We start from the raw sequence: 27,560 nt of genomic DNA on the forward strand, positions 1-27,560 counted from the left end.
GGGTTTTCTCCGTAAAATTGGAAGTGTCTTGGCGACGCTTCGATGAAGTCTCATTCGTCATCTTCAGGCTTCAGCTTCGTGCTTCTGGGAGCAATGTGTGATCGCAGCTGTTTCTTCCTTTTAACTGCTAGTGGGGGTTTGAACTGATTGGGTGGGAGCTTGGCTGTGCTCTGATTGGATGGGGTTTTTTCTGTGCTCTGATTGGCTGGGGGTGTGTCCTGTGTTGGTGGGGGCTTGGTTGTGCTCAGTCTGGTCTGTGCTGCAGGGGGATTTGAGCTGGTGAGCTGCATAGCTGTTGTTTGGCTTTGTGGTGGTGCTACATCTTCATAGTGGGTCTGCTGCATGAATGGATTGGAGGGGTTTGAAATGGCTAATGTTGCAGCTGCGGTCTGGCTTCTGGTCCTTGGTCGTGCTTCATGATCAGTGTGGGTTTGGGTCTGCTTTCTGGGTGGATGTGCGGTGGTGACATCCTGTGTGGACCTTGTGAGTGTGGGTCTGGTGTCATTCCTCGTGTTAGGGACTCGCTTGTCAATAAGGCGGGTTTCCAAATGGCTGGTAGGCGGAGGTGTCATCTCGCTTTGTTCATGCTGTGTGGGCATTTTCTATCTCAATGGCTTCTCTGATTATTCTGTTGTTAAAGTGTTCAGTTTTGGCGATAGTTCTGGTCTTTTAAAGTCAATATCATGTCCTGTGACTTTAAAGTGTTGGACCAGGAAGAAGTTGGTTCCTCTTTTGAATGAGTTCTTGTGTTCTTCAATGCGTGCACTTATTCTTCTGTTGGTTTGTCCAATGTATGTGGTGGGGCAGGCGGTGCATGGGATTTCATATACTCCTTGATTTTCTAACTCAATTTTGTCTTTGGGGTTTCGTAGGATGGGCGATATTTTCTGTTTGTGCAGAATGCTGTCTTGATGTTGTGTTTGTGGAGGATCTTGCTGATTCTGTCTGTGGTGCCTTTTATATATGGGAGGAGGGCTGTGCCGTTTTCTTGTTCTCTGTCTTGGATTTTAGTGGGGGGTTCTTTTTGGATTAGTTTGGTAATCTTATTTCTCTGGAATCCATTGGATGTTAGTACGTTAGTGAGAGTGTCTAGTTCGGGTTTTAGGTGTTGTTCATCAGCTAAGCATTTTGTTCTGGAGATGAGTGTCTTGGCTACGGAGTTGATCTGTGCTGGGTGGTGGTGTGAGAGTGCGTGCAGATAGCGGTTTGTGTGTGTTTTCTTCTGGTAGATGGTGTGTCCTAGGGAGCCATTGGGTTTTCTCCCGTGTAAAATTGGAAGTGTCTTGGCGACGTTTCGATGAAGTCTCATTCGTCATCTTCAGGCTTCAGCTTCGTGCTTCTGGGAGCAATGTGTGATCGCAGCTGTCTCTTCCTTTTAACTGCTAGTGGGGATTTGAACTGATTGGGTGGGAGCTTGGCTGTGCTCTGATTGGATGGGGTTTTTCTGTGCTCTGATTGGCTGGGGGTGTGTCCTGTGTTGGTGGGGGCTTGGTTGTGCTCAGTCTGGTCTGTGCTGCAGGGGGATTTGAGCTGGTGAGCTGCATAGCTGTTGTTTGGCTTTGTGGTCGTGCTACATCTTCATAGTGGGTCTGCTGCATGAATGGATTGGAGGGGTTTGAAATGGCTAATGTTGCAGCTGCGGTCTGGCTTCTGGTCCTTGGTCGTGCTTCATGATCAGTGTGGGTTTGGGTCTGCTTTCTGGGTGGATGTGCGGTGGTGACATCCTGTGTGGACCTTGTGAGTGTGGGTCTGGTGTCATTCCTCGTGTTAGGGACTCGTTTGTCAATAAGAGTGGGTTTCCAAATGGCTGGTAGGCGGGAGGTGTCATCTCGTTTGTTCATGCTATGTGGGCATTTTTCTATCTCAATGGCTTCTCTGATTATTCTGTTGTTAAAGTGTTCAGTTTTGGCGATAGTTCTGGTCTTTTTAAAGTCAATATCATGTCCTGTGACTTTAAGGTGTTGGAACAGGAAGAAGTTGGTTCCTCTTTTGAATGAGTTCTTGTGTTCTTCAATGCGTGCACTTATTCTTCTGTTGGTTTGTCCAATGTATGTGGTGGGGCAGGCGGTGCATGGGATTTCATATACTCCTTGATTTTCTAACTCAATTTTGTCTTTGGGGTTTCTTAGGATGGTGGATATTTTTTGGTTTGTGCAGAATGCTGTCTTGATGTTATGTTTGTGGAGGATCTTGCTGATTCTGTCTGTGGTGCCTTTTATATATGGGAGGAGGGCTGTGCCGTTTTCTTGTTCTCTGTCTTGGATTTTAGTGGGGGTTCTTTTGGATTAGTTTGGTAATCTTATTTCTCTGGATTCCATTGGATGTTAGTACGTTAGTGAGAGTGTCTAGTTCGGGTTTTAGGTGTTGTTCATCAGCTAAGCATTTTGTTCTGGAGATGAGTGTCTTGGCTACGGAGTTGATCTGTGCTGGGTGGTGGTGTGAGAGTGCATGCAGATAGCGGTTTGTGTGTGTTTTCTTCTGGTAGATGGTGTGTCCTAGGGAGCCATTGGGTTTTCTGTAGACTAAGACATCCAGGAAGGGGAGTTGGTTGTTAACTTCTGTTTCCATGGTGAACTGTATTTTGGGGTGTAGGCTATTGAGGTGTGTGAGGAAGTTTTCAAGTTTTTCTTTCCCGTGTGGCCAGATTATGAAGGTGTCGTCTACATATCTGAGCCAGAGTTTGGGTTTGTGATCAGATTTTTCTAGTGCTTGGGTTTCAAAGTGTTCCATGTAGAGGTTGGCAATGACAGGTGAGAGGGGTGATCCCATGGGTGCGCCTTCTATTTGTTTGTATTTTTGTCCGTTATAGATGAAGTATGTGTTGGATAGGCAGTGGTTGGTCAGATCTAGGATGTGCTTGGGGGGGTTATATTTGTTTTGGATAGCTGTCAAGGCTTCTTTGATTGGCACTTGGGTGAAGAGGGATATGACATCAAAGCTCACGAGTAGGTCGCTGGGCTGTAAGTTTTGTTTCTTTATGATCTCTATGAACTGGAATGAGATTTTTACGTGTGAGGTGATGGATTCTGCATAGGGCTGTAGTTGTTTGGCGAGAAATTTGGCTAGGTTTTGTAGAGGTGAGCCTATGGAGCTGACTATGGGTCTGAGTGGGGGTTCCTTCTTTGTGTATCTTGGGAGGCCGTAGAGCTTAGGGCATCTGGATGATTTCTCTGGGAATGATTCTTTGTTGGATTTCTTCGCTGATGGGGAGGCTTTTATTTTGGATCTAGTGGTTTTTCTAGGTAGGTGGTGGGGTCTGTTTTAGGGGCTTGTATGCAGGGTCTTGGAGTAGGTTGGTTAATTTGGTTTGGTAGTCAGATGTGTTCATAACCACCGTGGCGCTTCTGTCTGCTGGTAGGATTATTATGCTGGTATCTTTTTCAGGTTAAGTAGTGCTGTCTGTTCCTCTTGGGTAAGTTGCTTTTGGGTGGCTTGCTGCTGCAGAGGATGTTGGTGATTTCAGTCTGATTTTGTTAGCGTCATCGGGGTTGATTTTGGTCAGGCTGGTTTCAACTCCATATAATGGTCTCAGTGGGGATGTATTTGGGAGTGACTGCAAAGTTGAACTTTGAAAGGACATCGGTTTCAGCTTTGGTGAGGATCCTATCTGAGATGTTATGCACTGTTATGTTTGTGGAGGATCTTGCTGATTCTGTCTGTGGTGCCTTTTATATATGGGAGGAGGGCTGTGCCGTTTTCTTTGTCTTGGGTTTTAGTGGGGGGTTCTTTTTGGATTAGTTTGGTAATCTTATTTCTCTGGAATCCATTGGATGTTAGTACGTTAGTGAGAGTGTCTAGTTCGGGTTTTAGGTGTTGTTCATCAGCTAAGCATTTTGTTCTGGAGATGAGTGTCTTGGCTACGGAGTTGATCTGTGCTGGGTGGTGGTGTGAGAGTGCATGCAGATAGCGGTTTGTGTGTGTTTTCTTCTGGTAGATGGTGTGTCCTAGGGAGCCATTGGGTTTCGGGTAGACTAAGACATCCAGGAAGGGAAGTTGGTTATTAACTTCTGTTTCCATGGTGAACTGTATTTTGGGGTGTAGGCTATTGAGGTGTGTGAGGAAGTTGTCAAGTTTTTCTTTCCCGTGTGGCCAGATTATGAAGGTGTCGTCTACATATCTGAGCCAGAGTTTGGGTTTGTGATCAGATTTTTCTAGAGCTTGGGTTTCAAAGTGTTCCATGTAGAGATTGGCAATGACAGGTGAGAGGGGTGATCCCATGGGTGCTCCTTCTATTTGTTTGTATTTTTGTCCATTATAGATGAAGTATGTGTTGGATAGGCAGTGGTTGGTCAGATCTAGGATGTGCTTGGGGGGGTTGTATTTGTTTTCTGAGGTTTTCACGGGTGTTTGTATATAGGTCTTTGGTTGTTCGGGTTTTCTCCCGTGTAAAATTGGAAGTGTCTTGGCGACGTTTCGATGAAGTCTCATTCGTCATCTTCAGGCTTCAGCTTCGTGCTTCTGGGAGCAATGTGTGATCGCAGCTGTTTCTTCCTTTTAACTGCTAGTGGGAGTTTGAACTGATTGGGTGGGAGCTTGGCTGTGCTCTGATTCGATGGGGTTTTCTGTGCTCTGATTGGCTGGGGGTGTCCTGTTTGGGTGGGGGCTTGGTTGTGCTCAGATTAGTCTGAGTTGCAGGGGATTTGAGCTGGTGAGCTGCACTGCTGCTGTTTGGCTTCGTGTTCGTGGTCGTGCTACATCTTCATAGTGGGTGTCAGTCTGCTGCATGTATGGATTGGAGGGGTTTGAAGTGGTTAATGTTGCAGTCTTGCTTCTGGTCCTTGGTCGTGCTTCCTGATCAGTGTGGGTTTGGGTCTGCTTTCTGGGTGGATGTGTGGTGGTGACATCCTGTGTGGACCTCGTGAGTGTGGGTCTGGTGTCATTCCTCGTGTTAAGGACACGCTTGTCAATAAGGGCAGGTTTCCAAATGGCTGGTAGGCGGAGGTATCATCTCGCTTGTTCATGCTGTGTGGGCGTTTATCTCGATGGCTTCTCTGATTATTCTGTTGTTAAAGTGTTCAGTTTTGGCGATAGTTCTGGTCTTTTAAAGTCAATATCGTGTCCTGTGACTTTAAAGTGTTGGACCAGGGAAGAAGTTGGTTCCTCTTTTGAATGAGTTCTTGTGTTCTTCAATCGTGCACTTATTCTTCTGTTGGTTTGTCCAATGTATGTGGTGGGGCAGGCGGTGCATGGGATTTCATATACTCCTTGATTTTCTAACTCAATTTTGTCTTTGGGGTTTCTTAGGATGGTGGATATTTTTGGTTTGTGCAGAATGCTGTCTTGATGTTATGTTTGTGGAGGATCTTGCTGATTCTGTCTGTGGTGCCTTTTATATATGGGAGGAGGGCTGTGCCATTTTCTTGCTCTCTGTCTTGGGTTTTAGTGGGGGTTCTTTTGGATTAGTTTGGTAATCTTATTTCTCTGGAATCCATTGGATGTTAGTACGTTTGTGAGAGTGTGTAGTTCGGTTTTAGGTGTTGTTCGTCAGCTAAGCATTTTGTTCTAGAGATGAGTGTCTTGGCTACGGAGTTGATCTGTGCTGGGTGGTGGTGTGAGTGCATGCAGATAGCGGTTTGTGTGTGTTTTCTTCTGGTAGATGGTGTGTCCTAGGGAGCCATTGGGTTTCTTGTAGACTAAGACATCTAGGAAGGAAGTTGGTTGTTAACTTCTGTTTCCATGGTGAACTGTATTTTGGGGTGTAGGCTATTGAGGTGTGTGAGGAAGTTTTCAAGTTTTTCTTTCCCGTGTGGCCAGATTATGAAGGTGTCGCTCACGATCTGAGCCAGAGTTTGGGTTTGTGATCAGATTTTTCTAGTGCTTGGGTTTCAAAGTGTTCCATGTAGAGGTTGGCAATGACAGGTGAGAGGGTGATCCCATGGGTCGCCTTCTATTTGTTTGTATTTTTGTCCGTTATAGATGAAGTATGTGTTGGATAGGCAGTGGTTGGTCAGATCTAGTATGTGCTTGGGGGTTATATTTGTTTTGGATAGCTGTCAAGGCTTCTTTGATTGGCACTTGGGTGAAGAGGATATGACATCAAAGCTCACGAGTAGGTCGCTGGGCTGTAAGTTTTGTTTCTTTATGATCTCTATGAACTGGAATGAGTTTTTACGTGTGAGGCGATGGATTCTGCATAGGGCTGTAGTTGTTTGGCGAAATTTGGCTAGGTTTTGTAGAGGTGAGCCTATGGAGCTGACTATGGGTCTGAGTGGGGGTTCCTTCTTTGTGTATCTTGGGAGGCCGTGAGCTTAGGGCATCTGGATGATTTCTCTCTGGGAATGATTCTTTGTTGGATTTCTTCGCTGATGGGGAGGCTTTTATTTTGGATCTAGTGGTTTTTCTAGGTAGGTGGTGGGGTCTGTTTTAGGGGCTTGTATGCAGGGTCTTGGAGTAGGTTGGTTAATTTGGTTTGGTAGTCAGATGTGTTCATAACCACCGTGGCGTTCCTTGTCTGCTGGTAGGTTTCTTAGGATGGTGGATATTTTTGGTTTGTGCAGAATGCTGTCTTGATGTTATGTTTGTGGAGGATCTTGCTGATTCTGTCTGTGGTGCCTTTTATATATGGGAGGAGGGCTGTGCCATTTTCTTGCTCTCTGTCTTGGGTTTTAGTGGGGGTTCTTTTGGATTAGTTTGGTAATCTTATTTCTCTGGAATCCATTGGATGTTAGTACGTTTGTGAGAGTGTGTAGTTCGGTTTTAGGTGTTGTTCGTCAGCTAAGCATTTTGTTCTAGAGATGAGTGTCTTGGCTACGGAGTTGATCTGTGCTGGGTGGTGGTGTGAGAGTGCATGCAGATAGCGGTTTGTGTGTGTTTTCTTCTGGTAGATGGTGTGTCCTAGGGAGCCATTGGGTTTCTTGTAGACTAAGACATCTAGGAAGGAAGTTGGTTGTTAACTTCTGTTTCCATGGTGAACTGTATTTTGGGGTGTAGGCTATTGAGGTGTGTGAGGAAGTTTTCAAGTTTTTCTTTCCGTGTGGCCAGATTATGAAGGTGTCGCTCACGATCTGAGCCAGAGTTTGGGTTTGTGATCAGATTTTTCTAGTGCTTGGGTTTCAAAGTGTTCCATGTAGAGGTTGGCAATGACAGGTGAGAGGGTGATCCCATGGGTGCGCCTTCTATTTGTTTGTATTTTGTCCGTTATAGATGAAGTATGTGTTGGATAGGCAGTGGTTGGTCAGATCTAGTATGTGCTTGGGGGTTATATTTGTTTTGGATAGCTGTCAAGGCTTCTTTGATTGGCACTTGGGTGAAGAGGATATGACATCAAAGCTCACGAGTAGGTCGCTGGGCTGTAAGTTTTGTTTCTTTATGATCTCTATGAACTGGAATGAGTTTTTACGTGTGAGGTGATGGATTCTGCATAGGGCTGTAGTTGTTTGGCGAGAAATTTGGCTAGGTTTTGTAGAGGTGAGCCTATGGAGCTGACTATGGGTCTGAGTGGGGGTTCCTTCTTTGTGTATCTTGGGAGGCCGTAGAGCTTAGGGCATCTGGATGATTTCTCTCTGGGAATGATTCTTTGTTGGATTTCTTCGCTGATGGGGAGGCTTTTATTTTGGATCTAGTGGTTTTCTAGGTAGGTGGTGGGGTCTGTTTTAGGGGCTTGTATGCAGGGTCTTGGAGTAGGTTGGTTAATTTGGTTTGGTAGTCAGATGTGTTCATAACCACCGTGGCGTTGCCCTTGTCTGCTGGTAGGATTATTATGCTGGTATCTTTTTTCAGGTTAAGTAGTGCTGTCTGTTCCTCTTTGGGTAAGTTGCTTTTGGGTGGCTTGCTGCTGCAGAGGATGTTGGTGATTTGAGTCTGATTTTGTTAGCGTCATCGGGGTTGATTTTGGTCAGGCTGGTTTCAACTCCGCATATAATGGTCTCAGTGGGGATGTATTTGGGAGTGACTGCAAAGTTGAATCCTTTGGAAAGGACATCGGTTTCAGCTTTGGTGAGGATCCTATCTGAGATGTTATGCACTGTTTGTTTCATGTGTTGCTGTGAGGGTGGAGGGGTTTGTTTCTGGCGTTCTTGTAGTCTTGAGTTTGTTGGTGTGCGTGTCTGTCTTGAGGGTGGTCTGTGTTTCGCCTCCAGACGGCAAGTTGTTTTGGATTTGTCCCAAAGTGCCGGGTGCTTCTTGTTGCTGAGTTTGAGGTGAAGTGTGAGGAGATCTTTGTTGATTTGATCTAGGAGGAATCTTTTGTGTGAAGTTCATTTCTGATTAAGGCCAATTCTGTTCTTTTTAGGATCGTTTGGTGGCTGCAGAGTTGGGTGGAATTTCAATTGGAAGCATTTGGGGATTAAATTTTCATCGGCAGTTTTTTAGAATGCGAGGTCACATAAAATGGAAGCTCTTTGGACTTCTAGTTTTCATAGGTCCTGGTCAGATGGTGGATTTCCTCCCGTGAGGTGCAATATTTGTTTTCTGAGGTTTTCACGGGTGTTTGTATATAGGTCTTTGGTTGTTGGGTTTTCTCCGTGTAAAATTGGAAGTGTCTTGGCGACGTTTCGAAGTCTCATTCGTCATCTTCAGGCTTCAACCGTGCTTCTGGGAGCAATGTGTGATCAGCTGTTTCTTCCTTTTAACTGCTAGTGGGGTTTGAACTGATTGGGTGGGAGCTTGGCTGTGCTCTGATTGGATGGGGTTTTCTGTGCTCTGATTGGCTGGGGTGTGTCCTGTGTTGGTGGGGGCTTGGTTGTGCTCAGTCTAATCTGTGCTGCAGGGGATTTGAGCTGGTGAGCTGCACTGCTGCTGTTTGGCTTCGTGTTCGTGGTGGTGCTACATCTTCGTAGTGGGTGTCAGTCTGCTGCATGTATGGATTGGAGGGGTTTGAAGTGGCTAATGTTGCAGCTGCGGTCTGGCTTCTGGTCCTTGGTGTGCTTCCTGATCAGTGTGGGTTTGGGTGTGCTTTCTGGGTGGATGTGGTGGTGACATCCTGTGTGGACCTCGTGAGTGTGGGTCTGGTGTCATTCCTCGTGTTAGGACACGTTTGTCAATAAGGGCAGGTTTCAAATGGCTGGTAGGCGGAGGTATCATCTCGTTTGTTCATGCTGTGTGGGCGTTTTCTATCTCGATGGCTTCTCTGATTATTCTGTTGTTAAAGTGTTCAGTTTTGGCGATAGTTCTGGTCTTTTAAAGTCAATATCGTGTCCTGTGACTTTAAAGTGTTGGACCAGGAAGAAGTTAGTTCCTCTTTTTGAATGAGTTCTTGTGTTCTTCAATCGTGCACTTATTCTTCTGTTGGTTTGTCCAATGTATGTGGTGGGGCAGGCGGTGCATGGGATTTCATATACTCCTTGATTTTCTAACTCAATTTTGTCTTTGGGGTTTCTTAGGATGGTGGATATTTTTGGTTTGTGCAGAATGCTGTCTTGATGTTATGTTTGTGGAGGATCTTGCTGATTCTGTCTGTAGTGCCTTTTATATATGGGAGGAGGGCTGTTTTCTTGTTCTCTGTCTTGGGTTTTAGTGGGGGGTTCTTTTTGGATTAGTTTGGTAATCTTATTTCTCTGGAATCCATTGGATGTTAGTACGTTTGTGAGAGTGTGTGGTTCGGTTTTAGGTGTTGTTTCAGCTAAGCATTTTGTTCTAGAGATGAGTGTCTTGGCTGAGTTGATCTGTGCTGGGTGGTGGTGTGAGTGCATGCAGATAGCGGTTTGTTCTGGTAGATGGTGTGTCCTAGGGAGCCATTGGGTTTCTTGTAGACTAAGACATCTAGGAAGGAAGTTGGTTGTTAACTTCTGTTTCCATGGTGAACTGTATTTTGGGGTGTAGGCTATTGAGGTGTGTGAGGAAGTTTTCAAGTTTTCTTTCCCGTGTGGCCAGATTATGAAGGTGTCGTCTCGTATCTGAGCCAGAGTTTGGGTTTGTGATCAGATTTTCTAGTGCTTGGGTTTCAAAGTGTTCCATGTAGAGGTTGGCAATGACAGGTGAGAGGGTGATCCCATGGGTGCGCCTTCTATTTGTTTGTATTTTTGTCCGTTATAGATGAAGTATGTGTTGGATAGGCGGTGGTTGGTCAGATCTAGTATGTGCTTGGGGGTTATATTTGTTTTGGATAGCTGTCAAGGCTTCTTTGATTGGCACTTGGGTGAAGAGGATATGACATCAAAGCTCACGGTAGTCGCTGGGCTGTAAGTTTTGTTTCTTTATGATCTCTATGAACAGAAATGAGATCCTCTACTAACATCAAGATTCCAGATTCTAATCCGCACTCCAAGACAGAGAGCAAGAAAATGGCACAGCCCTCCTCCCATATATAAAAGGCACCACAGACAGAACCAGCAAGATCCTCCACAAACATAACATCAAGACAGCATTCTGCACAAACCAAAAATATCCACCATCCTAAGAAACCCCAAAGACAAAATTGAGTTAGAAAATCAAGGAGTATATGAAATCCCATGCACCGCCTGCCCCACCACATACATTGGACAAACCAACAGAAGAATAAGTGCACGATTGAAGAACACAAGAACTCATTCAAAAAGAGGAACCAACTTCTTCCCTGGTCCAACACTTTAAAGTCACAGGACACGATATTGACTTTAAAAGACCAGAACTATCGCCAAAACTGAACACTTTAACAACAGAATAATCAGAGAAGCCATCGAGATAGAAAAACGCCCACACAGCATGAACAAACGAGATGATACCTCCCGCCTACCAGCCATTTGGAAACCTGCCCTTATTGACAAACGTGTCCCTAACACGAGGAATGACACCAGACCCACACTCACGAGGTCCACACAGGATGTCACCACCACACATCCACCCAGAAAGCACACCCAAACCCACACTGATCAGGAAGCACTACCAAGGACCAGAAGCCAGACCGCAGCTGCAACATTAGCCACTTCAAACCCCTCCAATCCATACATGCAGCAGACTGACACCCACTACGAAGATGTAGCACGACCACGAACACGAAGCCAAACAGCAGCAGTGCAGCTCACCAGCTCAAATCCCCCTGCAGCACAGATTAGACTGAGCACAACCAAGCCCCCACCAACACAGGACACACCCCCAGCCAATCATAGCACAGAAAAAACCCCATCCAATCAGAGCACAGCCAAGCTCCCACCCAATCAGTTCAAACCCCCACTAGCAGTTAAAAGGAAGAAACAGCTGCGATCACACATTGCTCCCAGAAGCACGAAGCTGAAGCCTGAAGATGACGAATGAGACTTCAAAACGCCGCCAAGACACTTCCAATTTTACACGGAGAAAACCCGAACAACCAAAGACCTATATACAAACACCCGTGAAAACCTCAGAAAACAAATATTGCACCTCTACGGGGAGGAAATCCACCATCTGACCAGGACCTATGAAAAACTAGAAGTCCAAAGAGCTTCCATTTTATGTGACCTCGCATTCCTACGAAACTGCCGCGATGAAAATTTAATCCCCAAATGCTTCCAATTGAAATTCCACTCCAACTCTGCAGCCACCAAACGATCCTAAAAGAACAGAATTGGCCTTAATCAGAAATGAACTTCACACAAAAAGATTCCTCCTAGATCAAATCAACAAAGATCTCCTCACACTTCACCTCAAACTCAGCAACAAGATGCACCCGGCACTTTGGGACAAATCCAAACAACTTGCCATCCTGAGTGCCGAAACACAGGCCACCCTCAAGACAGACACCCACACCAACAAACTCCAAAGACTACAAGAACGCCAGAAACAAACCCCTCCACCCTCACAGCAACACATGAAACAAACAGTGCATAACATCTCAGATAGGATCCTCACCAAAGCTGAAACCGATGTCCTTTCCAAAGGATTCAACTTTGCAGTCACTCCCAAATACATCCCCACTGAGACCATTATATGCGGAGTTGAAACCAGCCTGACCAAAATCAACCCCGATGACGCTAACAAAATCAGACTCGAAATCACCAACATCCTCTGCAGCAGCAAGCCACCCAAAAGCAACTTACCCAAAGAGGAACAGACAGCACTACTTAACCTGAAAAAAGATACCAGCATAATAATCCTACCAGCAGACAAGGGCAACGCCACGGTGGTTATGAACACATCTGACTACCAAACCAAATTAACCAACCTACTCCAAGACCCTGCATACAAGCCCCTAAAACAGACCCCACCACCTACCTAGAAAACCACTAGATCCAAAATAAAAGCCTCCCCATCAGCGAAGAAATCCAACAAAGAATCATTCCCAGAGAGAAATCATCCAGATGCCCTAAGCTCTACGGCCTCCCAAGATACACAAAGAAGGAACCCCCACTCAGACCCATAGTCAGCTCCATAGGCTCACCTCTACAAAACCTAGCCAAATTTCTCGCCAAACAACTACAGCCCTATGCAGAATCCATCGCCTCACACGTAAAAACTCATTCCAGTTCATAGAGATCATAAAGAAACAAAACTTACAGCCCAGCGACCTACTCGTGAGCTTTGATGTCATATCCTCTTCACCCAAGTGCCAATCAAAGAAGCCTTGACAGCTATCCAAAACAAATATAACCCCCAAGCACATACTAGATCTGACCAACCACTGCCTATCCAACACATACTTCATCTATAACGGACAAAAATACAAACAAATAGAAGGCGCACCCATGGGATCACCCTCTCACCTGTCATTGCCAACCTCTACATGGAACACTTTGAAACCCAAGCACTAGAAAAATCTGATCACAAACCCAAACTCTGGCTCAGATACGTAGATTTACACCTTCATAATCTGGCCACACGGGAAAGAAAAACTTGAAAACTTCCTCACACACCTCAATAGCCTACACCCCAAAATACAGTTCACCATGGAAACAGAAGTTAACAACCAACTTCCCTTCCTAGATGTCTTAGTCTACAAGAAACCCAATGGCTCCCTAGGACACACCATCTACCAGAAGAAAACACACACAAACCGCTATCTGCATGCACTCTCACACCACCACCCAGCACAGATCAACTCAGAGCCAAGACACTCATCTCTAGAACAAAATGCTTAGCTGACGAACAACACCTAAAAACCGAACTACACACTCTCACAAACGTACTAACATCCAATGGATTCCAGAGAAATAAGATTACCAAACTAATCCAAAAAGAACCCCCCACTAAAACCCAAGACAGAGAGCAAGAAAATGGCACAGCCCTCCTCCCATATATAAAAGGCACCACAGACAGAATCAGCAAGATCCTCCACAAACATAACATCAAGACAGCATTCTGCACAAACCAAAAATATCCACCATCCTAAGAAACCCCAAAGACAAAATTGAGTTAGAAAATCAAGGAGTATATGAAATCCCATGCACCGCCTGCCCCACCACATACATTGGACAAACCAACAGAAGAATAAGTGCACGATTGAAGAACACAAGAACTCATTCAAAAAGAGGAACTAACTTCTTCCCTGGTCCAACACTTTAAAGTCACAGGACACGATATTGACTTTAAAAAGACCAGAACTATCGCCAAAACTGAACACTTTAACAACAGAATAATCAGAGAAGCCATCGAGATAGAAAAACGCCCACACAGCATGAACAAACGAGATGATACCTCCGCCTACCAGCCATTTGGAAACCCGCCTTATTGACAAACGTGTCCCTAACACGAGGAATGACACCAGACCCACACTCACGAGGTCCACACAGGATGTCACCACCACACATCCACCCAGAAGCCCACCCAAACCCACACTGATCAGGAAGCACGACCAAGGACCAGAAGCCAGACCGCAGCTGCAACATTAGCCACTTCAAACCCCTCCAATCCATACATGCAGCAGACTGACACCCACTACGAAGATGTAGCACGACCACGAACACGAAGCCAAACAGCAGCAGTGCAGCTCACCAGCTCAAATCCCCCTGCAGCACAGATTAGACTGAGCACAACCAAGCCCCCACCAACACAGGACACACCCCAGCCAATCAGAGCACAGAAAACCCCATCCAATCAGAGCACAGCCAAGCTCCCACCCAATCAGTTCAAACCCCACTAGCAGTTAAAAGGAAGAAACAGCTGCGATCACACATTGCTCCCAGAAGCACGGTTGAAGCCTGAAGATGACGAATGAGACTTCGAAACGTCGCCAAGACACTTCCAATTTTACACGGAGAAAACCCAACAACCAAAGACCTATATACAAACACCGTGAAAACCTCAGAAAACAAATATATATATATATATATATATATATATATATATATATATATATATATATATATATATATATAATTCTGATAGCACTTCTTTTAATATACTATCAGTGATTGAGAAAAGCTTTGTAGGAAACAGATCTTTTCAGTTGTCCTCTTACTACTTTCTTTAGTTCCTGTTCCAAGTAGCAACAGAAAGATTTCTCTATCTCATTATAAATACTTTTTTTAATCTATGCCATTGTTTATATGGTATTCATTTATTTATCAACAGTACATAAGGTGCCGCCATCTCAAAGACTTTGGATTGTGTATGACATCAAACAGAAGTAATAATTAAAACCAAACCAATATTAAAACAAAAATGAATCACAAAAGGAAAAGCAAAAATAGAATCTATAATAAAATCCAAGATTGAATATTCATAATCTGCCAACTGGAACTGAAAGCACATTAACTAGCTGTTACTCAGCTGTTTATGAATGGTAGCACATATTTCTGTGGGAAAAATATTAAAGAAATAGGGACAGAAGTCATCAAAACCAGCCGGATTCAGGAATGGTTTCCTGAAGAATGGGCATATAAGCATCTCATTCAAAGCAGGAAGCATCACCCTCTCCCTCAAAGAAACATTAATAACCTTTTTGATCCACCCATTGGTGTCCCATCTAGCTGCCTGAAATAGTCAGGAAGATATGGATCTAGGGCACAGGTGATAGGGAATTCTTTCACTTCCTTGGTTTCCACAAGCTATAAAGAAGCCCAGGTCATATCACAAGACATTACCTTCTTTATCAGTATAGGCTTTGGCCAACTGTTATCCATTTATAAATAACTCCATCACAACAGTCATAAAACGACATTCCGCCCATCTCCCAAATGGCATTTCCCACCTATATTCCATATAAATTGAAACTGAGCACTTCTTAGCACTTAGTGTGCAACTGAGTGTTCCTGGTGACTTTCTGATAATCCCCCCTTTCCTCTGAAGAAAAGAAGCAGGAGTTGTACCATGGCTGTTTTTAAGTAACATTGAGATCCAGTTTGGTGCAGTGGTTAAGATGCTGGCTTAGAAACCAGGAGACTGTTTACGCATGAAAAACCAGCAGGGTGATTTTGGGCCATCATTCTCCCTCAGCCCGACTCACTTCACTTCATAGGGTTTTTGTTGTAGGGGAAATAGTAGTAGAAGGGAGTATTGATAAGTTTTTCACCTTGAGTTATATATGAGAAAAAAGTTGGGGGGAAAAAACCCTAAAATAATGAAGATTGAATTGTAATCATATTGCCTTGGTCCTGGTAATATAACAGTCAAGATTTATCTTTTCCAGGGTATCATTTACAGAAATAAATTGATTTATTCAAGTAGAATCTGAATGGCAATTTATTATCAGTGCTGTACTTACATTCCACGGTGAGATAGTGGTTGTGAGGAAACTTGATTATCTCCGAAGTGCCTTTGGATTTATGATTCATAAATCATGCATGAAGGTGCAGCACCACTCTATATCTCCACCAGTGACATGCAACATACAATTAATTTGCTATATAAAAGGATGCCAGAGTAGACGTATTTATATGTGGAAGAGCTTGGGTTCAGTCTTTGGGATCTCCAGGTTAAATGTAAAACAGCTCTAACTCTGGAATTGTTGTCAGAGATCTGTGATCTGGTTAGGCCTAACAAACTTTTTTGACCCAAGGGCCAGATAATTCTCAGATGCCTAAGGTGACAGTTTCCCATTAAGTGAATAAAGTAGGTGGGTTTGCATGGCCATCTGCAGAGACAGCAAATGGCAACATTTGTCTTGCAATGGAAACTGCGCACCTTTAGTCTGTGCATTGTGATACTGCGTGCAAGTTCATAAAGGGCGGAGCTTGTTTCACAATACATATTTTGTGTTTTTGATAAAAACTGAACTTGTTGTGGAAGCCTTTGAAGATTCAGAGGATTAATATTTATAGAGAGCTTTACAAATCAAACCTAAAATCTGGGGGAAATTACGGGCATTTCTTAATTTATGACTAGTCATTTAATGACCAGTCAAAATTACAGTGGCCTCAGAAAGGGTGATTTTGCTGAAGATTTTAACACTGTTCCTGCAATTCAGTAAAGGATTTCCCCATCCTATGGACAAAAAGGGAGGGGAAATCCTTTGTTGGACTGCAGGAATGGAGCTAAAACATTCTGGATTTTAACTCTGTCCCTGCGGCCCAACAAAGGATTTCCTGCTGTGGTCTCTTCCAGGGCCTTCCCATTTGCCCTCTTCTCCCAGAAGGATCCCCAAATTGAACACCAAGTCTGTTTGGGCCAGTGCAGCCCCATCCACTACTAAAGATGGGAAGGTCCAAGATCCAGAAGGCCCTAAAGCCCAAAGCCACATGGTCTTACCAAGTGTAATGGTGAAAGATGAGGGTAAGAGATGCTTCCTAGGAAATTATCAGACAAGAAAGGCGGGAGCCCCTAGTGGATTAATGGTCAGAGAAAGAAATTTAGGAAGTTTCTGTCCTAATTAAACTGATGGTTAAATGTGACAGCAGGAGATTTGTACCTTCAGATTTGCAAGATATTCTCCCCACCCACCCAAAGTGGGGCTGTAAAAGGAGTTAAAATATGGCTCTGCCTGGGAAGAAAAGAAGCCCGCAGCTATGAAGCTGGTTGGTGCCCTGACAGCCCTCCCTTTGCCTTTTTAATTAACTTTTAACAGGGCTTAATTATTCTTAACTATTGCCTCCTTCTGAACATTTTAATTTTGAAATTTTAATATTAACATTTTAATTTTTATATACTATTTTTGTATTTTGATGGTTTTTTGTATTCCACCCAGAGTTTCTCTGAGGGAGAGGGGTGGTTCATAAATGAGAAAAACAAACAAACAAACAAACAAAATAAGGTTCTGTTAATGTAGCCTTACAATAAAATAGAATTAGCTCACCTGGTCGTGTTTCCAGTCTGGTTTATTTGGGAGATTCAGTTGATGCCTGTTGTTCCCCATCCAGGTACTCAATTCTCCAAGCATTGAGATAGATCAACAGCATCACTAAGATGCTGGTATCAAAGACTAGAATGAATCATTGTGAATATTTTTTTTAAATTACAAATGCCATCCAATCTGGTCAGAACAGAACACACATAATAAGCCTAATATCTGCAAGGTGTGTTTGGTCTTTTCTCTACTGAAAAAGAGGCAATGGGCTACTAGGTAAAAATGTAGCAATGATTTTATTAGAAAATAAGACAAGCCTGGCGTGCTACTTTTTCATATTACAGAAACATCGTGATTCATTGAAGATTAAACATGTACAGTATTAATTAGCTTCATGACTGTAAGACTTTTCACTATAAAGAAGGGCTGCTGTGTTTCTTCAGAAATTAATATGGATATTAGTGATAGAAGAAAGCTTGTTGATTTCTTTGGTAATAGAAGAAAGCTTGTTGACTGGCAGCATTTTAAATTGTACCTTATGTGTTACATGTAGTTGTATTGCAATGAAAGCCATTATGGACAAGACTGAATAAAATATTTAAATATTACCAATTATTACTACCAATGGGATTTTTTTGGTGTGTGGGAGAAAGATTTTCATCAGGAGCATAATAAGATTCCTGTTGTGCTTGTTATTAATTGTTCTTCCTCTCTTGTATTTTTTTAACTCACAGAATTGTGGTTGCTAGTTACATATAATTTTGCATCAGTTTGGCTTTATGTTTTAGATACAGACCCTAATAAGTAACATTTTGACATTTCTAAATTCTAAGTATTTTTTCCCCTACAGACTATTCTGAAAACTCTACACTTGCCGAAAAACAACAACCTGTATGTCCTAACGCCCGACTTGCCACCTCCATCTTCATCAAGTTTGCCAGGGTAAGTCACAAATAAATTTGAATGTAAAATATAGGGCTTCATGTTAATAGTATACTTGAGTTTATCCAAACTCTATACATTTTACGATCTTTAAACGATATATATGCAAAGGCCAGAGTCTATAATAGATTCTCAATGAGTATTTTTGAAAGCACTGCTATTATTAATTTTTAAGCTTTGTTCCAACAGTAAATTGGTGAGAGGTAGTTGCTAGTAGAGATGATAACCCTGCTTTTAGAACAGGAGATTTTATTAAATAATTGTACAATCTTTTCCAGCTCTTTTCATCCTACGTTTTCTAAACTGGTTGGGCTAAGGATTCTTATTTTGTTTTACAAATAAAATAAAGAACGTAAGCAATGCAGAAATGATTGCACATTCCAAATTATTTCAACAGAACTAACAGTTTTTCATAGTTATGTTTTGTGTTCATAGCTCCTCCAATTACATTTGACAAAGATTGTTGAAATTGGCAATAATAAAAATAATTGTTTTAGAAAATTTGTGGTACAAGATGAAATACAGTTACAAATTTATAGGACTTGAGTGATTAAGAACATTTAATAAATTTTAAGATCATATGAAATGAATTCTGTGCCTGCAACCAGTTCTCTCATTTGTATGAAGGACAGAGAGTTGTGAGAATTCTGAAGCTAAAGCAGTTTGGAAAGAGGTGTGCATGCAAAGCAAAAAAAGACAACTTGATTAGAGGGCATTAACTAAAGACGGCATAACAAACTATAACATTATGCAGCCTACTGATCAATTGTTTTAGCAACATACCATGGCACAAAACTTACTTCTCAAAGATCCAGGGACCTGAGGCCTTTCAATAGCAGAGCAAAGGAACTGCAATCCAATAGCCAAGCCAAGGAATGGCAAACCAATCTTTATTCTTCAAAGCCAGACCTTGGTACACAGTGAGTAAGGAACAACAGGATCCCTTGCAAAGTCAGCGCTGAGAGCGTCCACTTCCCAGCATGCTTTATAGTCCAGAGACCACCCCTGCATACCTTCCAGCCACATCCACCAGTCATCCAGCATCCGGTAGCCAGCATTCACAGCCTTCCTATCCTTCCAATGGCAGCAGCACTTCCCTGCATGAGGTGTGTCTCTGGGCTCTCATACCGTCAGCAGCAATAGCAGTCCCTCCAGACTGGAGGCCTGACCATTAAAGCGACCAGCTGGCAGGCTCTCAGCTGGCAAGCACATCTCGGGCATCCCGGGCCTTGCTGCAGCCTTCCCTCCCAACTGGAGGGCCGACCCACAAGCGATCAACTCTTGCGTGGTCAGCTGGTGAAAGGTGGAGAACATGGCATTGGGAAGTGTTGCTGCGGCAGCCGCGGCCTCGCCCATCACTCCTGTCACTCCCTTGGTGCTGCTGCTACCCAGTTGACTCATGGGCCCCTCCCCCCTGGGTATGGCGAGCCCTGGATCGGGGTTCAACATTACACTTTTCAAATTCAAAATAAAGGGAAAGTGAGGGATTTAAAATATGTTTTTTGCATGTGAGCCTAACTGAGTTGTCCTATCAACAGTTTGACAAGATGAATATGTGGCAGTGGGACATCTTTTGATGTGGTTATTTACATGCATTTTGGTACATGTAGGTACATGTAGGATGTACTGGTGTTGAAATACCTTTTTATTCACTAGACCTTCCAGCATTGCTTCTAGACCCCGGGCCACCCCAACGAAGCTGTTGAACTGCTGTCTCGTTGCCTGGAGGCCGTACGGGTCTGGATGGGGAGAAACAGACTCAGACTCAATCCATCCAAGACGGAGTGGCTGTGGATGCCAGCACCCCGGTACAGTCAGCTGCAACCGCAGCTGTCTGTTGGGGGCGAGTCACTGGCCCCAACAGAGAGGGTACGCAACTTGGGTGTTCTCCTGGATGGACGGCTGTCGTTTGAAGATCATTTGGCGGCCGTCTCCAGGAGAGCCTTTTACCAGGTTCGCCTGGTCCGCCAGTTTCTGGACCGGGATGCCTTATGCATGGTCACTCATGCTCTCGTCACTTCCCGCCTGGATTATTGCAATGCTCTCTTCATGGACCCCTGAAGTGCACTCGGAGACTCCAGTTAGTCCAGAATGCAGCTGCGCGGGTGATCGAGGGAGCTCCTCGTTGCTCCCGGGTAACACCGCTCCTGCGCAGTTTGCACTGACTACCTGTGGTCTTTCGGGTGCGCTTCAAGGTTTTGGTTACCACTTTTAAAGCGCTCCATGGCTTAGGGCCTGGGTACTTACGGGACCGCCTGCTGGTACCTTATGCCTCCCATCGACCCGTACGCTCTCACAGAGAGGGTCTCCTCAGGATGCCGTCCGCCAAGCAATGCCGGCTGGCGGCCCCCAGGGGGAGGGCCTTCTCTGTTGGAGCACCTACGCTCTGGAACGACCTTCCCCCCAGTTTACGCCAAATATCTGACCTTCGGACCTTTCGCCGGGAATTAAAAACTCATTTATTTATTCAAGCGGGTTGGACTGATTTTTTAAATTCTAAATTTTAAAGTTTTAATCCTTTGTAATTTTATATGGGGTATTTTAGGTTAGGTCAATCTGACGGTTTTAATTCGGCCATTATGGAATAGGTATTTTAAATTGATATTTTAACTTTGTATACTTGCTGTTTTTATTTTTGGCTGTACACCGCCCTGAGTCCTTCGGGAGAAGGGCGGTATAAAAATTTAAATAAATAAATAAATAAATAGACCATTTATTATATTAACTGAGGTTTTAGCATTATTTATATATCGTATGAAATATTACCATATTTTTTATTTTCATAGGTTGATGTTTTCTTTTTTTGACAAAATAAACTTTCTTTACTGGTTTTTACTGCATTTAGTTGTAAATTTTAATAAATGCTCAGATACTCTAAATCAGGGGTCTCCAACCTTGGCAACTTTACGACTTGTGGACTTCTTCTCCCAAAATTCCTCAGCCAGCGCATGCTGGCTGAGGAATTCTGGGAGGAGAAGTCCACAAGTCATAAAGTTGCCAAGGTTGGAGATCCCTGCTCTAATTTACAGGTGTCAAACTTGCCACGTCATGTTGCCGTCACATGATGTTATGGTTCGCGATGTTCTGCCCATTTGCAGAGTGGGGTGGGTGTGGCCTGCGTGTGACACATCCGGCTTGTGGGCTACCAGTTTGACATCCCTCTCTAAATTAAACATTGGTTGAATCCAAAGATTGCATGCAGCAGCGGAGGGATTTTTTAAAATCATTCTTGAACAATAGTATGCCCTTATAGAGAATGAGCTACTGTACTTTCAAAACTGAAAAGAACTGCTTTTGAAATCAAAACATAACTTTATATATTGTAGAGGCTAATATATCCCAGTGGTTGAGAAAATATAGAATTTGGGTTTATTTCCCTTAGGCGAAATAAACTTACATAAATCCAGGTCAGTTCTTCTAAATTTATATATTTATTTAATTTATCAAATTTATATAGCCACCATCTCACAAGAGAAGTGACTATGAATTAGTCCTTCTGAATAGTTTAACATTCAGGATATAAAGTAAACAAAAGCTTTCTGAGTGATTGCTGTTTTAAACTAATTTGCTATTGCTTACTGCATTAGCTACAACAAACATTACATTTACATAGTGACTTCATATTTTGTTTTAGTGTAAATAAACTGTAATTACAGCAAATTTGGATGACTGTCGACATGAGCTTGTATAAATCTGAATGTTTGCAATAGAAATGTTAATTATTATGTTTCATGATATTTTGTTAAAATGTAGATGTTTGGTAAGAAAAATGAATTGATATGATGAATAATGGATATTTTTCTACTGAAATTAATGAAGAGACTCTCTGTGGGATTAAACTGGAATAATAATGTAGTATATACTAATTGCCTCAGATTAAAATCCATTGAACTCAAGAGAATTCTCTCTCTCTCTCTCTCTCTCTCTCTCTCTCTCTCTCTCTCTCCCTCCCTCCCTCCCTCCCTCCTTCTCTCTCTCTCTCTCTCTCTCTCTCTCTCTCTCTCTCTCTCTCTCACACACACACACACACACACACACACACACACACACACACACACACACACACAATTGTATTACCCTAAATATTAATTTGAAAATGCAGGCTATATAAAATACTTTTCTTTGAGAAGCCAGCTGTGGGTTCCAATGGAATAGGATAGGAAAGAAACTCTTTCCATCCCATGTAGTTCTTTGTGCTTGTATTGTATCTTCAATACAATTTCAGAGGGTGTCTTTTTAGAGAGAGAAAAATAGGGTACTAGGCTTGCTGATTGTGCTAAATTATTACTATAAGAGATGATGGAAAAGATACTTTCATATAGAGAGGAAAGAAGGAAACAATTCTTCTACTGAATCCTCAACTTAAGTTTAAACAGTTTTGTCTTTTGATTCTCCAGAAGTCAAGGTTATTTCAGATACCATAGAATTCAGATTTTTTTTAAGCAAGCCACAGAGAAACATACTGAAATAATCACTTCACAGTTTCACCACAATTGTGCAAGATACTCTATTTGTTGCCCACAAAGATAATCTCATACAGTATCAACACATGGGGGATGGAGCATTTTAATAGAAGAGTAAGCTTTTTTTAAATAAGAACGTAAGTTAGATCTAAACTGCCAGTGATATAAATAGATGCACAGCTAAATATTTTTCATTATTTTGGGAGTGGGTGGGAATGAGATTAAAAAAAAAATAGGTTAGAGAAGCTAAAATCTGCAGCTCAAAATACGATTTGTTGCGAAATTTTAGTTCAATATCTAGATTTTTAATGGTTGTAAAATGCAAGTAGAAAGATCAGAAAAATATATTTTTATTGGAGCAGAGGTAATGAAGGAAATAATTACTCCTTCTAATTTTTCTATGGATACTATTTATAGAAGAAAGTCCATGTATGTAAACTTGAATTCATATAATTCTGTTGTCATTAGCTGTTTGAGAAATTGAATATTGAATGCCTCTTGTATCAAGCTATGTATCAGTGAGGGATATTTTAGATTTCTGACATCTTTAGTACCTTATTTTTATATTTTAAAAAAACCTATCTTGCAAACTTAACATATAAATATAAGTTTAAAGTTGATACCTATAGTAGAGCAAGTAAAACAACTGATTCCAGTGATTTGAACAAATAGGATTCTGTATGATTTTGAACAATTAGTTATTAATTTCACAATTAGTACTTTTGAAAAGAGATGAGAGATAGGAAAGAAATATGTACTTCGCATATATTCTAATAGCTGCTTCCCATGCCCCATATAAAGAAGATTTTTTTCATTGCTATATGCATGGTTTCCAACTCAATGTTTAGAACTATGCAGAAAATCTGTGAGATCTAGTCCTGAAGATAATATCATAAAATAGTTTGTCTGTGAGACTTACTGTCCAACAAAAAAATCTTATTGAAACTAGCTTCAGTAAGTTTCAATACAATACTAAGTATTTTCAAATGTTTAGTATTTCAGTAGAAAAAAGTGCTTAAAATAAGGTAATAAATAGAATTTTATTGAAATTCTGAATTATACATTTCTTAATGTATAATTATGCATATGTATGTGTGTGCATATCTGTATCTGTTTCACCAGTAGGTATATGTATCCATTGTCAGCTGTGATTATTCTCAAGAATATAGATGCTAAAAATGTTCTAAATACTTCAATTTAATAATCAATGAACTCTGCTTAAGAAGTATCTGATTTAATGAGCTGTTTTATTGGAATCAGATTAATATTTCATTGGATAATGTACTTGTAGATTTTTTCAAGCAAATTAAAGTCTAATCTAATTTGTTACGTTTTCTAATGAGAATAATGTGTATTAATGTAACTGTGTAAAGGATCAATTATTGTTTTGCTTTACATCACCAGAATTTATGTTGGAAAGATGTGTCACTGTGTAGTTCAAATATATTTTGTTGACTAAAACCATTTTATATCACATTTAGGCAGCAATCTTATAGACAATGATTTTTGAGTACACTCAAATGAGAACAATGCAATTTACTTCCAAGTAAACATGCATAGAATGGTACTGCCTAAGATTCCCCTACCTCTATTTCAATTTGAGTGTGCAATAATACTAAAATAAACTGAAATCAAATAATAGTGCATCATTCTTTGTCAAATGGAAATAACAGTTTATTAGAATCTGAATTAAATGGCTTCCTCTAATCCTGGCTGACCGATTTTCTCTTCTATAACTTGAAAGAACTATGGAAAGAAATTTCATAATAGTGTAAAGGACCAGAGGTATGTTGAAAATACAATTGAATGCAGCAGTGAAATCCTACCAGTTCGCACTGGTTCAGGTGAACCGCTAGTGATAAAAACTACTGGTTTGAGCAAACTAGTAGTAAAAAAAAACCCTAACGGTTCCTCCGAACCGGTATTTCTGATGATCAGCTGTGCCATACGATTTAAAATCGCTAGAAAGCAGGAAATCCTGCTAGTGAAACTAAATCATGCGGCACAGCTGTTTCTCTCCTCGCTGTTCTACTTACCTTTTCTGCACGTTTGGTGCGTATTGTGCATGCACACGTGTGCAGCATGCATTTTATGCACACTGCACAAGTGCACACAGCACACTTTTGGAGCGCATTGTGCATTAGCACGCACCACGCATCAGCGCACACAACACATGTGCGGCCAGCGAACCAGTGGCAGACCAGTTCAGAGTTCGCCACTGGTTGAATGTATGTGCTTTAAAACTTGATATTCTAAGCGCAGCTTTGGGATCCTTGGTGTTCTTTCAGTTTGGTTGTTTTCTTATAGACATTTCATTACCAAACTAGATAACATCATCATGCTAGAAGGAAGTGGGGTTTGCTCTTTTTATATATGTTATTGGCTTGCCTGATCAGTTCTGTCAGTAACAACAGTTTTCCCGAATAATATAGGGAGGGGAATATTGTTTATATGAAATACACACGATTCTTGTCTTCTTACTCCCACTTAGCCCTTTCTTCTGTAGGTTGAGGGACCCTCTGGAATAGCATGGAATTTAATGCAGGAGCTGATAAATTTATATGAGTAATTCTGAACCTTCTGAAAGAACTGAAATACTTTCCACTCTCTAGGGCTTTCTGGAATCTATTGTTTTATTAGTCTATATTTATCGAGATTAATAAATAGTTCAAACAAAGGACAGTTGATGTAATTATTTCTAACATTTATCTAAATCAAGAATGTTCATCAATTGACTTATCATCCTGTTTATAATTTATGTATAATTTATGTTTTTAAAAGTTGACATCTGGGGCAGTAATGTCCATAATTAGAAAGAAAGAAATGAGTATTCCTGCTATTTCTGAGAACTGAGATTTATTATTTTATCAGTTCTCTATTTCTCCCAGATTGCCTTGGAAAGATGAACTTGGAAAGGTTGTAAATGTGAAATTAGGAGGTGAAATGAAGTCAAATTCATTTTGTGTTTCCTGAAATAATCTGTGAATCCTGGAATCTTCCATATGCTCACTGACAACTAATTGGACAGCAGTTGTAAACATTTGCCACGCTTAGCAGAAAAACATAGCTGCCACATACATACATAAACTTGGCACATGAATACATATTTAATTGTGTATATGTAAACAGTGTAAGCATCATCAAAGCTTTTACTTTGAACTTTAATTTAAAGCCTAAAGGTCTCCTAATATGAGTGTGTTGCATGTGAGACAGATAGATATTGTATGTGTGCATGCAGTATTGCTATTACTGAAGTAAGAACGGTGTTGCGAAAATTCTAAAGAGTTGAAATACAGCCTCAGATACTTAACTACCTTAGAAGGAGTTAACAGGTCAGCTCCCTTGGTCATTCTCCAGTTGCTTCCTTGCCTTTAAGAGCAAAAAGAAAGAAAAGGATAACATTGTGCCTGGACCTGTCTCTGCAGAGTTTAGGGTACTCCTGGGGTTTTACAGCTAAATGTAAAGCAAGTTAGAACATGTTCGCTCCTGATATTCTTGTTTTTCTTTCAACCCTTTCAGTGCCCTGCAGGAATCATTAAATCAAAACTTCATGCTGATCGTCACCCATCGAGAAGTCCAGCGGGAGTACAACCTCAACTTCTCAGGAAGCAGTACCATTCAGGAGGTGAGCTCTGTCTCAGCAGCTGAAGAATAAATGTCGCTCATTATAACTAGTGTCAGCTTTGTTAAAGAGGGCTTATGTATTCAGGCTGCATACTTCCTTTCATGTTTCATTATTAGGTTTTTAGCTTTTAATTAAGTGGATGATGAAAGATTACTGTAGGTACATCAGATGGTGTAACCCACATATAACATTTGCATTAATTTTACCCCAAAGTGATTGTGTGTTTGTGAGCATGCTGCCTAACAGTGTTAAAAAGCTTCACCAAAGGTGAGGTAGGGCTATCTGAAAGGGCTTCTTCTTCCTTTATTTAAAATTATACACATTTTCTTACATTCTTAGGTATTTCTTGCATCAGTTGCATTGCTAGTTGTCATAATCTTGATTAGGAGTGGGATTGCAGAAAAATGGTTTCTGTTTAAAAACATTTTCAATGGTCATTCTGTAAAACAACCACCAAGGGGCGATGTTACAAAGAAGAGTTCCTTACTAATTTGTCCTGAAAAGACAGATGCACTTCCTAAAGTAATAAATTGCCTTTAACTAAAAATTCAATATTGTCATAACCTTGTTGTATATCAAAAATTGAGCAATCAGATTTTTGAACGGGTTTTTTTGCTTGCTAATTCTAACCTATTTATATACACGAGGATTTCAAACGGAAGTGTTTCCCTTGAACCTTTTTTTTCTTTTATTATTGTATGAAATATCTCCCTTCCTCACATAATACAGTGGCTGGCCTCTCAAGCCAATGCATGTGTGAAATGATCTGTATTACGATCACTTTTTTTTATACCATCAATTCTTATATTTATGTTGTTATGGTATTAGCAGCATACTTCGTTCATGGAAGTTGATGCTGGAATGGGATAGCTAAAAGAATTATATGGTTTGGACATTAGCATCTTTCCATTTATTTTTATTTGAATACATTTTAGTACCAATGATATTCAATCAATATAGTTCCTCCTTTGCATAATTTTTTGACTCTTACTAAGATCACCATGAAGAATATGAACCTATTGGCTAAAACATACTTTTGTATCTTATGCAGTCCTTTATATAAAAATCATTACCTATGTATATACATACATACATACATACATACATACTTACATACATACATACTGAAGCCCCTCAACAACCTATATATTATAACACACACACACACACACGTATGTATGTATGTACATTATACATACACATCAATATAACCAGTTGATTGCAACATATGCTATATTCAGTAAACAATTACAGCTGCTTGTTATGTAGTTACAAATGGAAAATTGTTTTGCAAAAAATACCATCATTTCAAATTTTGATGAAAATCAGTTCCATTAAATCAAATAGACATGATTGCCCTATTTATCCAAGGCCCGGAAAATCATCTCTCATAAAATTGACCCCCATTCCTAAATATAAAATGAAATTACTCAGCCCTTCAAACTTTTGATTGAACTGTTAAACTGACCATGTACTA

General features: G+C 41.4%; 1 protein-coding gene across 1 annotated transcript in view; it reads left to right on the top strand.

The window, feature by feature from the left end:
- FAF1 (Fas associated factor 1) overlaps positions 1-27,560 on the top strand; it is a 214,097-nt gene that overhangs the window by 39,009 nt on the left and 147,528 nt on the right. Inside the window, exons 6-7 of the mRNA XM_058175963.1 lie at positions 17,904-17,995; positions 25,978-26,083. Of these exons, the coding sequence (XP_058031946.1) occupies positions 17,904-17,995; positions 25,978-26,083 (198 nt within the window). The remainder of the gene's footprint in view (positions 1-17,903; positions 17,996-25,977; positions 26,084-27,560) is intronic.

This window comes from Ahaetulla prasina, chromosome 3, assembly GCF_028640845.1.
Source record: "Ahaetulla prasina isolate Xishuangbanna chromosome 3, ASM2864084v1, whole genome shotgun sequence".
NCBI classification, from domain to species: domain Eukaryota; kingdom Metazoa; phylum Chordata; class Lepidosauria; order Squamata; family Colubridae; genus Ahaetulla; species Ahaetulla prasina.